This window comes from Emys orbicularis, chromosome 2 (genome assembly GCF_028017835.1).
Source record: "Emys orbicularis isolate rEmyOrb1 chromosome 2, rEmyOrb1.hap1, whole genome shotgun sequence".
In the NCBI taxonomy this organism is placed as follows: domain Eukaryota; kingdom Metazoa; phylum Chordata; order Testudines; family Emydidae; genus Emys; species Emys orbicularis.
In genome coordinates, this window is record NC_088684.1 from 99,844,190 (window position 1) to 99,858,973 (window position 14,784).

Here is a 14,784-nt window from a genome sequence, read left to right on the forward strand (position 1 = left end):
GCATGGTCACCTGTGCCGATGAGTTCTGCATGGTCACCTGTGCTGATCAGCGCTGCACGCTGGGAAAACAGGAAATGAAATTCAAAAGTTCGCGGGGCTTTTCCGGTCTACCTGGCCAGTGCATCTGAATTCAGATTGCTGTCCAGAGCGGTCACAATGGTGCACTGTGGGATAGCTCCCGGAGGCCAATACCGTTGAATTGTGTCCACACTAACCCTAATTCAAACCGGCAATGTCGATTTCAGTGCTACTCCGCTCGTCGGGGAGGTGTACAGAAATCGATTTTAAGAGCCCTTTATGTCGACAAAAATGGCTTCGTTGTGTGGACGGGTGCATGGTTAATTCGATTTAACGCTGCTAAATTCGACCTAAACTCATAGTGTAGACCAGGCCTTTGTATCCAGTAGTCTTTTACAAGCTCCAGGCTTCTCTTTGCTAGGAAGACTCGGCATATCTGTAGGAGGAGCTGCAAACAAGCAAGAGAGTCACCAACAAGCACCCAGTCAGATCTCTACAGGCCACCAGCAGATGACTGTGAATCCTGGGCAACTACTTTTTTTTTAAAAGGCCAAATTGTGAGTGGCTCCTGGCATTCCTGTGGAGCAAGGAGAGGCAAACAAGAATCCTTCCGCCTCCTTGCATGGTTGTGAAGGGCCTCTCAACAGTAGCAGCCCATATGCTCTGGGAAGCATATGCCCCTGCCAAAGCAAGACTCTGAAAAAAAGGGGTGGGTGGGATAGACAGGGTCATGCCACTTCTGTACTGAAGGCTCGTACACTGTGGAGAACAATCTGTCACATGCTACTGAATAGAAGAGATTGCTCATCCCCTGTGCACAAGGAGAAGCACAACAGAAATTGAAGCACAATCCCCACCAGTGCACGTCCTGCACTGGTGTAGTTCTGCATAACCTCCTGCTCAGGATGGAGACGTAAATGTTTATCTTACTTTCCTATGCTCCTCCAATTTAGACGGGTACTATGGCTACAAGTTATGGTAAAGGAGCTCTGATAGGGAACCCCAGAGTACCTTCATCACATCATTGCAGTTAATAACTATATTTGTACCCCAACTGCGCTCTCCACCAGGAAAGAGCATTTGAAAGTATGGCTGAATCTTTCACACCGACTACTCTCCCATTCCAAAAAAAAATACACAAATACATTATTGTAAAAGCTAAATAATCATAGTAAGTCTAGTTTAGGGGTAACAGCTTTCATTCCCAACAAAATAAATCAGGGGCAATTTTCATCACTTTTACATACTACCATTCTCACAATATGTTGTAACACTCAGTGCAATTTCTTCATCCATTCACTATAGGCATTCACTTCACATGTTCCTCTTTATTTCTGCAGGCTTCTGTTTTAAAGACCTACAGTGGCCTACCACCCTTTAGCCTTATAAAAAAAGTAGCCTGTTTCTGAAAGTAGGTTAATATGGCAGCAGACAAGGAACAAAAAGCATGATAATGTGGATTTTCACCTCCCTGTTGTTTACAAACAAGCCAACAATCTGAACTTCATAAATGAAATATATTTGTTTCCTAGTCCCAATTCTGTTTTCAGTCACAGGACTTCAGCTCTGGCATTACCGGTGTATCTGGGAGCACAGTTTGGCATAGTAAATGTAGATTGGTCAGAAATCAACATTGATGCATTGGATTCAAATAATTAGCTTAAAACTGTATGGCAACTGTGCAAAAGAAAGAAAGCAGCTCCAAAAACAAAATGCAGATTTGTACATTGAAGCCAAGGAAGACCTGGTCCTGTGAGTTTCCATGTACTCTCAGTGATCATCACAGGAGTTGAGTGCATTCAGAACTTCACATGAGGGAACCAAGGCTTGATCCAAAGCTTATTGAAATCAATCAGGGCCGTTCATTTGACTTCAGTTGGGTTTGGATCAGTCCCACAATGCTTCACAAGCTCAAAGACCTATGTTATTCAGTGCATAACTAAAAATTTAATCCCAATTAAAAAGACTCTGATAACTTGGTATCTGGTCAGCTAAAAAAAAGAGCTAAAAGTAATCTCAGGTACTATACCTGCTCCTTCATGCCTCTACCAATTTGTGTAGTTTTATGATTATATATTTCTATATTTCTCTAACCTGATGTGTGAAACACCCACATAAATAGTGGAAGCTGACTAGCAAACTGAATATGCTGGAAGAAAGAGTAAAACTGACTGTGCTATCTAATTCACAATGCTCATGATCGAAAACCCCAGTCAGCAGCAAGATTTTTACTGAACTTTGGGTCAGGCTTAAAGTGATCCAACTGAAAATGAGAATTTTTTTCTTATTTTTCTAATCTCATTTATTCTGATTTTAAGTGCTATTCGTAATGCCAGAACATAAGAAACTTTCACACAAAAGTTAACGGAGTCCTTTAAAATAAATGTAAGGCCTGCTCTATCCTCCATTCAGGTCTTTGGGAGTTTTGCCACTGATTTCAATGTGGAATAACTAGGTTGCTAGTATTTTAAGTAAGCACTTGCACATGACCATATTAAGCATTATGAGGTCTTTTCTTACTTAACTACACAATATGCTATAAAGTAGAAACATAACCATTATATCTTCTTTTTCCACATTTATGTCAGAAAATGTCAGTGTCAAACCACCAATTCCATATTATATTGGAGGGTGGGGAGAAATGTACCAGCACAGTTTTAGAGTATTAGTTTTTACAGAGCTTTGAGATGTTGCTGCAAATGCCAATGCTATTAGCAACAAAAATGATAAAGCTTCACTGCAGCTGTGGCATATATAATTTATATCCCCTGATCGCATTATGGTTTAAATAATTGTCTTGTCACCTTTAAGTTTGTATTTTTATCATAATAATGAAAAAAGAAATGCTGGCTAAATTGTACTGTTTTTTATTTAGCTTTGAAAGTAACGGAAAGCCTTGACTGAATATATTAAAGGAAAAGAGAGATTGTAAACTATGAATAATATATAACTTCAGTAAAAAAGTCAGATTATAATCTCTTCATTGTGAATCACTTTTGATGAGTTCTTCTTTTTTAATCATTCACCAAAGGTTTGGGCTGACAATGTGATTGATTAGGCAGGTTAGGAAAAGCTTCAAACCACTTCCCAGAATAACTGCCTTAATACTTGTGTGCAGAAAATCAGTTCTTTATAAGGCACCAAAACAAAGCACATAATAAAGAAAGGATTTGTTCAACTGCCAAGAATCATGTATGTGAAAGAAAAGCTCCTTTCAGTCTAGATCTGACTTCAAAATCCTGTACACCTGTCCCTTTGCTGCAGCTAATTCCCCTGGTGTCTAGGTGGTGTAGGTGGGCCTATCCCACTCTCCTGTGCAGCTCCTGGAATAGGAGCATATCAAGGATGAGGAGGGGTGAGTGGCTGGAGCACTTTGCATTCCGGCTATTCTGAACTGTGGAACAAAACAAAGGCATCGGTGCAAAGCTGCTATCAATCAGAGCAGCATTGGGAGCTGCCCTAACGTATTCTGCAGGTTATGCCAGCTCCAGAAGCAGCCCAGAGTTAGTGAAGCACAAATGTTTTTTTTTTTAATGATACACCTATCAATAACTAATTTCGCAGTATGGTGCAATAATCGTTTTCAGTCTACACATTCCATATCAGTCATAGCTCTTTATTCTGGCAGAGAATGGGAATCCCGCCTATTTAGTGGAAAACCTGTATTTATATTGCAATTATATGAAAATAACCTAATAAACAGGAGCTTAAAGTGGGTATTTGCAATAATCCTGTTCCATCCTTTGCCACACAACTATTCCACATTTCCTCCAAACTTTCATTGAATAGAGAAATGCTGCCACAAATCTGTCATCTAATTTTATGTAACTCTCGGGCAACTTTTCATTTTGGGTACTGAATGCCAAATGTTATAATAGATAGGTACATTGTGTTCATTCTGCTCCGTAATAACACACAAAATGATTTATCTCTCAGCTTTCCAAAGTTGGTGTGCCCACAGACTCTAGTTTGCAAAGCCTGGACTCTGAGGCAGTTCTGCTGAGGGGGTAGAGCCCTCACATCACTGGTAAAAGACATTTTTGGAACCTCAACTGCTGTGCTGCCTTTAGAAGATGTGTATGAAAATAGGTGATGAGCGCAAAGTTATTCCACTCCAGAAGAGAGGAGAAATGGTGTGCTATCCATCTGTAATTAATCCAAGTGTTCACTGATGAGTAAGCTGCAAAAATAATGTAATGGTGGCTGAAAGATAAAACCAAAAAAAAATTTGTTTCCGGTTAAACCCTAACTGAATTTTTTATTACTATTTTGTTTCATTTTAACCATTTTGGGTTTTTTTTCTTTTTTTAAATAAAACTAGCTAAATTTCAAAATGAAACATTGGCTTGAAATTAAAAGTCAAGATGTTTCATTTCAAAAACATCAAAATGAAACATCTTGACTTTGAAAATAAAGTCATCAAAACTATTAGTTGAATTCAATCTAAATTTCTGAATATTTTTTGTTGATCTCAAACTGGGTGAATCAACTATTTATCTGAAAAAAGTTGTCCAGTTCTACTGAGTTGGGCCTGGACAAATGAGACACTATAATAAAACCAAAGAAGGGAACCATTGGATTAAGGGGGAACATCCTAGTGCCACCAGACTCCTTGTTCCTTTTGCTATATTCTATTTGAGAAACAATGACAAAAACATTGACAACTATGGAGGAAAAGTAAGAATGGGGAGTCTATTCATCAGTGGCTCATTCTCAAAAGTATAGGGCTCAGACTAAAGATATATGAATTTACCGTGGCTCTGTTTTCACTAATTTCCAGAATGACAAACAGAAGATGATACTATTGGATTTGGCAATGTTTTTTAAACATTACATATACTGGCCACATGATCTTAGTGTCAACATAAAGATGGGATGTAAAATATGGAAAATAAAGAGATACATCACCTCACAGTTAACAAGATCTCCTGATTCTTTAAAGCTCAGAGTAAAGACGTGTTGGAGAAAATTACCCATTATGCTGCCCACATTGTTATTTATAGCAAATGAAGGTTACTGTGACAGTGAGGTGACAAATTACCTTCCAATGCTGAAGGAAAATAACAGTTTAAAAGTTCAACACTGAAAAATTGCTAAGCAAGACCCGAGTGTACAAAGAAATATACACCATATTCGTATTCTTAAATTAAGTGCCAAATCAGTGAGTAGATGCAGGACTGACCTTGGATCGTGGTGGTGCTCGGATGTACCATTTACAGTCAACCGCCTCCGTATCAGAAGCTTTTCCTTCCTTCACAATTTGCACAGATTCCACAATTCCTTCAGGTCCTCCCATCTCAAACTCACAAACTGAATAACAAAATACCACAAAAATGAAACCTGAACAGCAAGCAAAAAATATTTTCTACAGCAGAGGGCAAAGTCCTCCAAGTTTTATGAAATATCTAGCATACCAACCTGGCAATGGTTTCAAAACTCCCAGGTCCTTAAATTCCGGATCTTAAAAATTTAGAAAGGAGAAAATCAGTCTTGTTCAATATTTTGGTTATAACATTTTGTTGAGTTTCATTAGAATATTACAAGCAATTGTGGGAGAATCTCTCTACACTTATTTCCCGGAAACTTTTAAAGACCACAGCAACAATTGATAATGCAAAACATGTTGCCAGTTTACTATTAAGCTCTTTTTATTTTCCATTATGAAAATCTGCTATGGTCATAATTTTCTTTGTCTCCATGCCAATTTCTTATCACTGAACACAAGAGATGTTTTCAGGATACACCAGTGGGCAAGAGCACCAGACAGCCATCCCTTTGGTGTTTTGATGCAGCAATCTAATGCAAGTGGTTATCTTTCCAGACATTGCACACCGGATCCCTTTGCCTACTTCACAAACCCTTGCACAGCATGGTTACCATAGCTAAAGGAACTCACACTGCAGTTTATGATATCTGAATGATCTGCGACCCCAATTGATAGTGCACTAGTTGAGCCACTGTCTTTGCCAAAAATCAGCCCTGTGGCTGTTAATAAATAAATACCAGTTTGCCACGGGATACATTGAGTGAACAAAGTTAATGAATATAATGCAGCTTGCTGTTTTAGTGCATACACACACAACTATCTTTAATCTCTGAGAAACTTTGTACCCTATTTATAGCCAAGTGCATGACTTACGTGAAATGAGATTGGTCTCAGCCCTGTGCCCTATTAGACAAGTGTCCACATTATACAAATCAGCATTTCACAAAGTTTGGCACAGTCCGAAGACACTGTTCAAGAGAAGCCCAAAACTGAAATGTGAAAGGACTAAAATATTTCGAGAGAGGATGATCTCTTGAGATTAGATTAGTCATTGTTCAGGAATCATAGTGTATCACATCATCATTCTCCTTGACATGCATATTCCAGCTTCCAATAGGCTGTCTCTTTAACTTCATGAGAAAGAAAACAAGAAAAAAAAAAAGGTGCGGGTCTTGATATTTTTGTCAAAATTCATAAGATTTGGTCTCCCCAGATTGGTGACAAATACTTATGACAAACACTTTGTCACAACTTCTCCTGGACTTTTTAGAATTCTGAGCCACCTTTTGCCCAGACTTCATTGGAATAGTTCAAGATATAAGCCATGATAGAGTTTGAATCTATGTATTCAATAGATTTTATTTTATTGTCTCAGAATTAGATCACTGTATCAAAAGCTTAAAAGCATGAAAAAATGTCTTCAGGAATATGGAAATGCTGTGCAATTTCTGCAATGCCATCTCAACCAGGGCTAGTCCATACAAGGAGAAGAAGAACAAGAAAGAATGTTCAGTATATTGGATCAGTTACGATATATTGGCTTTAAAAATTAAATGCGTAAAATCACCTTGTGACACCATGTGTCTGTACACTTTAGTGTGTGTTTATGTTCTTTGCAATGATCTTTTGTTATTTCAGAATATAGGTCTTAGTTACATGCCCATAAACTAAAGGGACTGCAGATATATCTGAGCAGACAATCAGCATTAATTGTTAAGAAGACATTTAAAAAAAAACACCCTAAATTTAATTAAATATACCAGTTAATGAATTTAGATACCAATACCTATAGCTGAAAGCAAGACATTTATATAACTGGAATCTATTTAATTCAACTACAAACTCAAATTAACATCCGAAACCACAGAGTCCTAGGTACAATGCAGCCATTCAGTTTTCTCTAACAGCTGGTTTTAAATCTTCATGGGCTGGATTCTCAGGTCTGCTGAGGCAACTTTAAGGCCACTTTGTGTTGCTTATGTGGTGCACTCTGCCAGGAGAAGGGCAGTAGAGAATTCTTCCTGTACCAGTTAACTCTTGAGTGGCAGAGGTGACTCTGTCACCTCCTGCTCCAGATGCCCCCTCACAACGTATGGAGGGGAGGAGCATGATGTAGGTGGGAGAGGGCCTGGCAAAGATGAACTCTGCTACACAAATCCTTGTAGGCATAAGTTACGGCTGCCCCTATGCACACACATTTCGCTTAAGGGCTGAGAGGCTCTGAATCATGGAGCCACAACAACTTCCCCATGGCCCCTATCTCAGATGGAGTGGAGACTCAGGTCCAAGCAGTTTTATTCATTTTAATCTACAAGTGGGGGGTTATTTGGAATATTCATAAGAAGATTTAAATAAGTTGGGGCAGTACACGTGCCCATCAAGGCCTCATCAACTTCTTGCCTTCAGTTAGCAACAGGGAGCGCCACCATACCCACACATACACCCTTCTTGAGGGTTGCCACAGCTGCTCCCAGAAGGAGGGTCATTCTGGTCATATGTTATGTTTGCTGAGGATAGGGGGCAGGCCCTTCAAGGCCTCTCTTGCCCCTCCCCAGAGTCTCTGACAGTTCCATACACTTTTACAGAGGTGGCAAGAGGCAGAAATGTGGCAAGTGGTGATAGTTTCCTAAGGATAAAGTATTCAATGAAGGAATAGAAAATATACTCTGACGAACTAGGAAACAAAGGTTTCAATCTGTAAGCCCTTGACGGAAGCAGAACTGGAAGAATTCTTGTACTTTGAAGATTTCCAAGCTGGAAGGAAAAAAAAAACATTTTTTCTTTTCTTTTTTCTCGACCCCCCCACCCCCACCCCAACTGAACTTCTAAACTGGAAGAGAATAGCACCGGTCTAAATGTATCAAGATAAAGTGGGACACTTCTGTAGTTTCTTGATGTAAAACTCACTCCACATGCTATTTCGCTAGATGACCTTCTCCTGTGTAAATTGTTCTTTCTTTCGAGTGGCTTGTAGATTTTAAGGCAAGAAGGGACCATAATGATCATCTAGCCTGATCTGCTGCATAACACAGGCCCAGTAATTTCACCCAGTAATTCTTGTATCAAGTCCAATCAGAGCCAGAGTACAGGCTCTATTGTTCCAACAGGATTTTAATTAACTCATGTGGAAGTTCCTTCGGCTTGATTTCAGAGACGCTGGAAACCTGGAGCTCTCATTGACATCTACTGGAGATGTGGCTGCTCAGGACTTTTGAAAACCTGTTATTCTGAAGCTTTTCTGTAGCAAAATAATGAGGTTTGATTTTGAGATTAAAGAAAAACTAAGGTGCTCAAGTGCTACTCCACATAGGCTCCATAAAATATAAATATTGGATACACAAATACATAATAAATAAATAAAGCAACAACCTAGAATAGAAGTTATACATTATAGATGAGGCTGAAATTTGAACCATGTTCAAACAGTTTGTTATATTAATAACAAATAGCTAGTAGATTTATTATTTGTTTTTGAAGTAATATAACACCAAATGGTTTATTTTAGAAGCTGCTGTTTATGATTTAATAAAACAGATGGTGCTTGTTTTATTATTAGTTCTGCTCAGTCAGAGTAAAGCAGAGCAGAACCTTTGTTAAGTTATTTATATACTGAGTGGCCAAACCTTCTGATTGGTGACAAACATCCTGTTGCTTGCAGCTGGAGGAAACAATGGGAAAATCCAGGAGGATCTACAAGGCAGCAAAACAGGACAGGATAGAGGAATCATGGAGCAGGTCCTCAAGGAATCAATTCTGAAGCACTTAGAGGAGAGGAAAGTGATCAGGAACAGTCAGCATGGATTCACCAAGGGCAAGTCATGCCTGACTAACCTAATTGCCTTCTATGAGGAGATAACTGACTCTGTGGATGACGGGAAAGCGGTGGATGTGTTATTCCTTGACTTTAGCAAAGCTTTTGATACGGTCTCCCACAATATTCTTGCCACCAAGTTAAAGAAGTATGGGATGGATGAATGAACTATAAGATGGATAGAAAGCTGGCTAGATCGTCGGGCTCAATGGGTAGTGATCAACGGCTCCATGTCTAGCTGGCAGCCCGTTTCAAGTGGAGTGCCCCAGGGGTCGGTCCTGGGGCCGGTTTTGTTCAATATCTTCATTAATGATCTGGAGGATGGCGTGGACTGCACTCTCAGCAAGTTTTCAGATGACACTAAACTGGGAGGAGTGGTAGATACGCTGGAGGGTAGGGATAGGATACAGAGGGACCTAGACAAATTAGAGGATTGGGCCAAAAGAAACCTGATGAGGTTCAACAAGGACAAGTGCAGAGTCCTGCACTTAGGACAGAAGAATCCCATGCACTGTTACAGACTAGGGACCGAATGGATAGGAAGCAGTTCTGCAGAAAAGGACCTAGGGGTTACAGTGGATGAGAAGCTGGATATGAGTCAACAGTGTGCCCTTGTTGCCAAGAAGGCTAACGGCATTTTGGGCTGTATAAGTAGAGGCATTGCCAGCAGATTGAGGGACATGATCGTTCCCCTCTATTCGACATTGGTGAGGCCTTATCTGGAGTACTGTGTCCAGTTTTGGGCCCCACACTACAAGAAGGATGTGGAAAAATTTGAAAGAGTCCAGCGGAGGGCAACAAAAATGATTAGGGGGCTGGAGCACATGACTTATGAGGAGAGGCTGAGGGGACTGGGATTGTTTAGTCTGCAGAAGAGAAGAATGAGGGGGGATTTGATAGCTGCTTTCAACTACCTGAAAGGGGGTTCCAAAGAGGATGGATCTAGACTGTTCTCAGTGGTACCTGATGACAGAACAAGGAGTAATGGTCTCAAGTTGCAGTTGGGGAGGTTTAGGTTGGATATTAGGAAAAACTTTTTCACTAGGAGGGTGGTGAAGCACTGGAATGGGTTACCTAGGGAGGTGGTGGAGTCTCCTTCCTTGGAGGTTTTTAAGATCAGGCTTGACAAAGCCCTGGCTGGGATGATTTAGTTGGGAATTGGTCCTGCTTTGAGCAGGGGGTTGGACTAGATGACCTCCTGAGGTCCCTTCCAACCCTGATATTCTATGATTCTATGAACGTTTAAGGGAAATTGGAGTGCATCAGAAAGTCTCTGGAGGGAATCTCTAGAAGGGGCAGATGCCTTGCAATCTCTATAAAGATAGCATGGAGAAAAGCATGAAGAATCTCCATGGGAGGGTGCAGGAATGCATTTGAGTCTATAAACGGAAAGTTTTGTCGCATATTGGGTTTGCTTTAAAAAAAGATCATATTGAGTATTTACAGGAGCAGCAAAGGTCTCTGAAAGGAATGAGAGGTGTCAAGGCACCTTTAAAGTGAATGGTGTTGCAGCCCATTTCACAATTAATGGAATTCCTAGAAATCAAATACATATAATACTCACTGGAAAGACTCTGAGGAGCAGAAGTACAACTGCGGCTTCTTATGAGAGAGTAAAGGAGTGCTTTGAGATGTTTACAGTGGGTTGCAGGAGAACAAGAAAGGTGTGGGAGTTCATCGGGATCCATAAAGAGAGGGTGGGGGTTATCTATGGCATTTGTAAAAAAATGGATTACAACTCTTACATAAGAGGAGTATGAGAGCACTGTGGATCTCAATAGGAGACAGGGGAGGAGAACATTAAAGGTGTTTCCACAGGCAGGAGCTTATCAAGGATCACTATAGTGGGCATGTCAGTTAATTCTTCAAAAACTTAAATCAACATCATCATTTTTTCCAGACAGTTTAAGCAAACTGTAGCCTCCCGTGCAGCTATATAGCCACACACATGCACACCCATAGCAGGTCACTGCAGCCTGGCCAATAACTAAACTGCCTAGTTAATGTTTTGGTCAGACAACTTATGAAGTAATGCCTGATTCACTTTTTCTTACTCATAACAAAATAAATCTAGGGCCAAAGCCATGCGGTGATGAGCGTTTTCAACTCCCGCTGACTTCAGTAGATGCCAAGCACCCACAGCACTTCACAAGAGTGTTCAAAATTAGCAACTTCACAGTTTCAAATTTCACATACTTATACCAAGAAGACATGATGGACAACGTTGTTATTTACTTATTATTTAAACATATATGTAGCAAATTCTGCAACAAAAATGTACAATTACTATAATGTCATAATATGTAAGCAAAACGAACTCTCCAAAACATGTTCAAAATAATTCTGCACCAACTCAACATTCTGGGGGGGGAAAAGTACAAAATATGCCCAATATAACTTTCCAATGGATACACACCACAGATTCCACAATGCCTACTGTAGATGTTTCTCCACTGTGCTGAACTAAAACCAAAGTTTCACATAACACACACCACCACAAAGGAGACATCGCTCATGACAACAAGCAGCATAACACCAAATTCCATGTTGTATACAAATTTGAAAAACAAACATATTTCACATTACAGCACAGATTTCACAGACTTTCCAAATTCAAAAACAAACATTTGGTATATATTCTGGAATTTGTATAACTGCATGCTTTATGTTAATGTATGATGTATTTGGAGCATGTGTTGGGAAAAAGTTGGGAGAAAGTAGAAACTATTTTGCAACTGCATTGTGGAATCTATCTTGCTTTTATTTCTACATTCTTTCCAACAAGAAAGCAACACATCTGTCTTCTTAAATGCATGGAAACTATGACATTTAAATACAAGGAGGGGTAAGCAATGAGCTAGGCCAATGGCTTGGAGTTTAAATGGTGTGGTCATACATTAGAATGTGTTGCTCAGACATCTTATGAAATACCTGGTTCACCATCTCTTATTTGTAAAACTCTAGGGACAAGTGACCTTTACTCCCATTGACTTCAGCGTGAACAGTTTGGTTCTGTTCAGGTAGTGACTAACGCCCTTCTGATAATCAGGGTATGGAAGACAGTTTCCTGCCTATCTGATGTGGTTAGAGAGGAGGGTGGTAAACACAAATGAATGGTCTGGTTAATATGAAATTGAGAAGCTACTTTAGGTAGAAACTTAGGGTATGGTCATAATGAGATCTTCTCCTTGAAGAACATTGTAAAGCCCCCAGTTGTCCAATCTTCTAGGCGGAAGTGATGGCTATGATGAAAGCTGTTTTCATAAACAGATGTAGCAATTCACACACATCTAATGGCTTGAAAGGATGTTTCATAAAGCAGCTAAGAATAAGATTCAAATCCCATATTGGAATAGGTTCTCTAATCTGTGGGAAAAGATTATCAATCCTCAGAGGAATCTTGATATTGTGGGGTGAGTAAAAATGGAAAAGCCATCAACAAGAGCAGGAAAGGCTGTTAGAGCTGCCAAGTGAACCTGATAACAGACCTGATTTTTTTTTAAATGTCAGCAGATAGTTTACGATGGTGGGAAGAGAAGAATGAACAGGAGAAATTTGTCAGCTGGTACACCAAAGTTGATATCTCATTCACTTTGGAAGATGATATTGTCTCAGACACTGTTGTTTACCACCATCTCTTGCACCGCTATTGAACAGGAAGTGTCAATCATCAATTTACAGAACTTCCAGATTAGGGTGAAGTGTCTGACTGGCATGCTGAGACAACAAATGGCAAATATGATTGGAAGTTTCATTGGTGGATGAGAAATAATTCAAATGTCCAGCTTGATCTTGTTCGATACTTTCAAGAGTAATGGAATTGGTGGATATGCGTAAAGAAGACCATTTGTCCATAAAATAAGGAAAGCATCCTCCAATAATTGAGGGTCCAACCTTGAGAAAAAAATGCACTTTGGGTTGATGGCAGTGGCAAAGAGGTCCACTTCGGGAAACCCCTATGATTGAAATATGTTGCTGAAGATCCATGAGTCCAACTCACATTTGAAATTCTATGAGAAATGTCTGCTGAGGTAGTTGGCCACGTTACAAGGAAGTAGGAAGCAGAGATGATGATCTGGTTGGCTACACACCAATTCCAGAGAGTTTTATTGCCTTAGCACAAAGCGCCACCCTAGCATTTGATGCAGAACATGCAGGCCACGTTGTCTCTCATGACCTTGATGGACTTGGCTCTGATCAGAGGGAGGAAATGATTGCAAGAATTTTGGACTGATCTCAGTTCTAAAAGTGAAGACAAAACTCTTGTGGAGACCATTTGCCCAAGATAGTGTGTGACCCTAGATATACCACGCATCCTAAGAGGTATGTGTCCAATATTATAATGATGGTAGGAGGAGCCATAATGAAAGAGACTACCACACAAACCTTGGAAGGGTCTTTCACCAATTGAGTGAGTCCAGAACCTGACAGGGAACAGACAGTTGCTAGTCCAGATTGTGATTCTTGGTTCATAAATGGAAGCTGTAACCAAAGCAGCACCGGTGATGCAATCATCTCAGGCTATGAAGGTACAAGCTGCCATAGGACTGAATAGTTGGAGACAATTTCTTGCTGAGGTTTGAGTACTTATCTGAATCCTTGAAATCGGATTTTTAGGGGTGTGAATCTGTCACACTGGCCAGTGAAACTCCGAACAAATCTATCTGGTGTACTGGTGTCAAAGCAGACTTTTCAAGATGGAGTCAAAGGTCTAAATTATGGAACAGAGACCTTATAATTTGTATTGCCAATAGGACCTCTTGGTAAGATTGACTCCTAAGTAGCCAATTGTTGAAATAAGAGAAGATGATTATCCTTAGTTGACCTAGAGGGCAGCTACAACTGCCATGATCTTTGAGAACACCTTTGAGGCAGAGGAGAGGCCAAACAGGGGCACATGGTACTAGAATGGTCATGGTCAACTATAAAATTAAGAAACTTTATGAGAGGAGTGAATCACAACATGAAAATATACATCCTGAAGATTGAGAGTTACAGAAAGGGAAATATAGCTGCAAGAGTCACCATCCTGAATTTCTGTTGTTCCACATAATTGTTTAGATGACTAAGATCTAACATTGGTCTCCATTCCCCATTCTTTTTTGGGGAACAGAAAGTACTTGGATCAGAAACTCTTCCCCTTGTACTGGGCTTGAACTGGTTCTATGGCTCTTAAGTGTAGAAGAGATGCAACTTCCTGGGTCAGCAACCGATCATGAGAAGGGTTCTTGAAAAGGGACAGGAAAGAGGGGCGATGGCAGGGAGGGATAGAAGTGAAATGGATGGAATAACCAGATGTTATGACTGCCAAACCCCATTTATCAAATGTTATTCTCTCGCATGCAGGTTGGAAATGGGAAAAATGGTATCCAAAGAGGGGGAAGGAAAGTGGAATGATGCAGCAGTAGATTCCTGGAGAGTTGATGGTTTGGACTCTTGACCAAGCCATCAAAACTAGCATTTAGATGATGTGGATGGCTGAGATGAAGTAGTAGTGACAGAAGCTGACTTCCTTTTTTTGAATATTGTGGTCTCTTGGATGATAGTTCAGTTCGTCTATAGAAACTAGAGAAATGAGCTAGGTGAGATCTCTATGCTGTTTGAGACCTGCTAAATTCTTTTATTTGCAGGTGTATAAATCCTAAGGCATCTAGGCATGAGCATCAAATCTTTCAAGATATGAAGAAAG

The 14,784-nt window shown here is 40.0% G+C and overlaps 1 protein-coding gene across 2 annotated transcripts in view; it reads right to left on the bottom strand.

Annotated features, from left to right (window-relative positions):
* NETO1 (neuropilin and tolloid like 1) overlaps window positions 1-14,784 on the bottom strand; it is an 87,942-nt gene that overhangs the window by 22,876 nt on the left and 50,282 nt on the right. For both annotated transcript variants that reach the window (XM_065399349.1, XM_065399348.1), the window contains exons 5-6: window positions 5,437-5,478; window positions 5,201-5,328 (exon numbers count right to left, since the gene is read on the bottom strand). In XM_065399349.1, coding sequence (XP_065255421.1) covers window positions 5,201-5,328; window positions 5,437-5,478 — 170 coding nt within the window. The remainder of the gene's footprint in view (window positions 1-5,200; window positions 5,329-5,436; window positions 5,479-14,784) is intronic.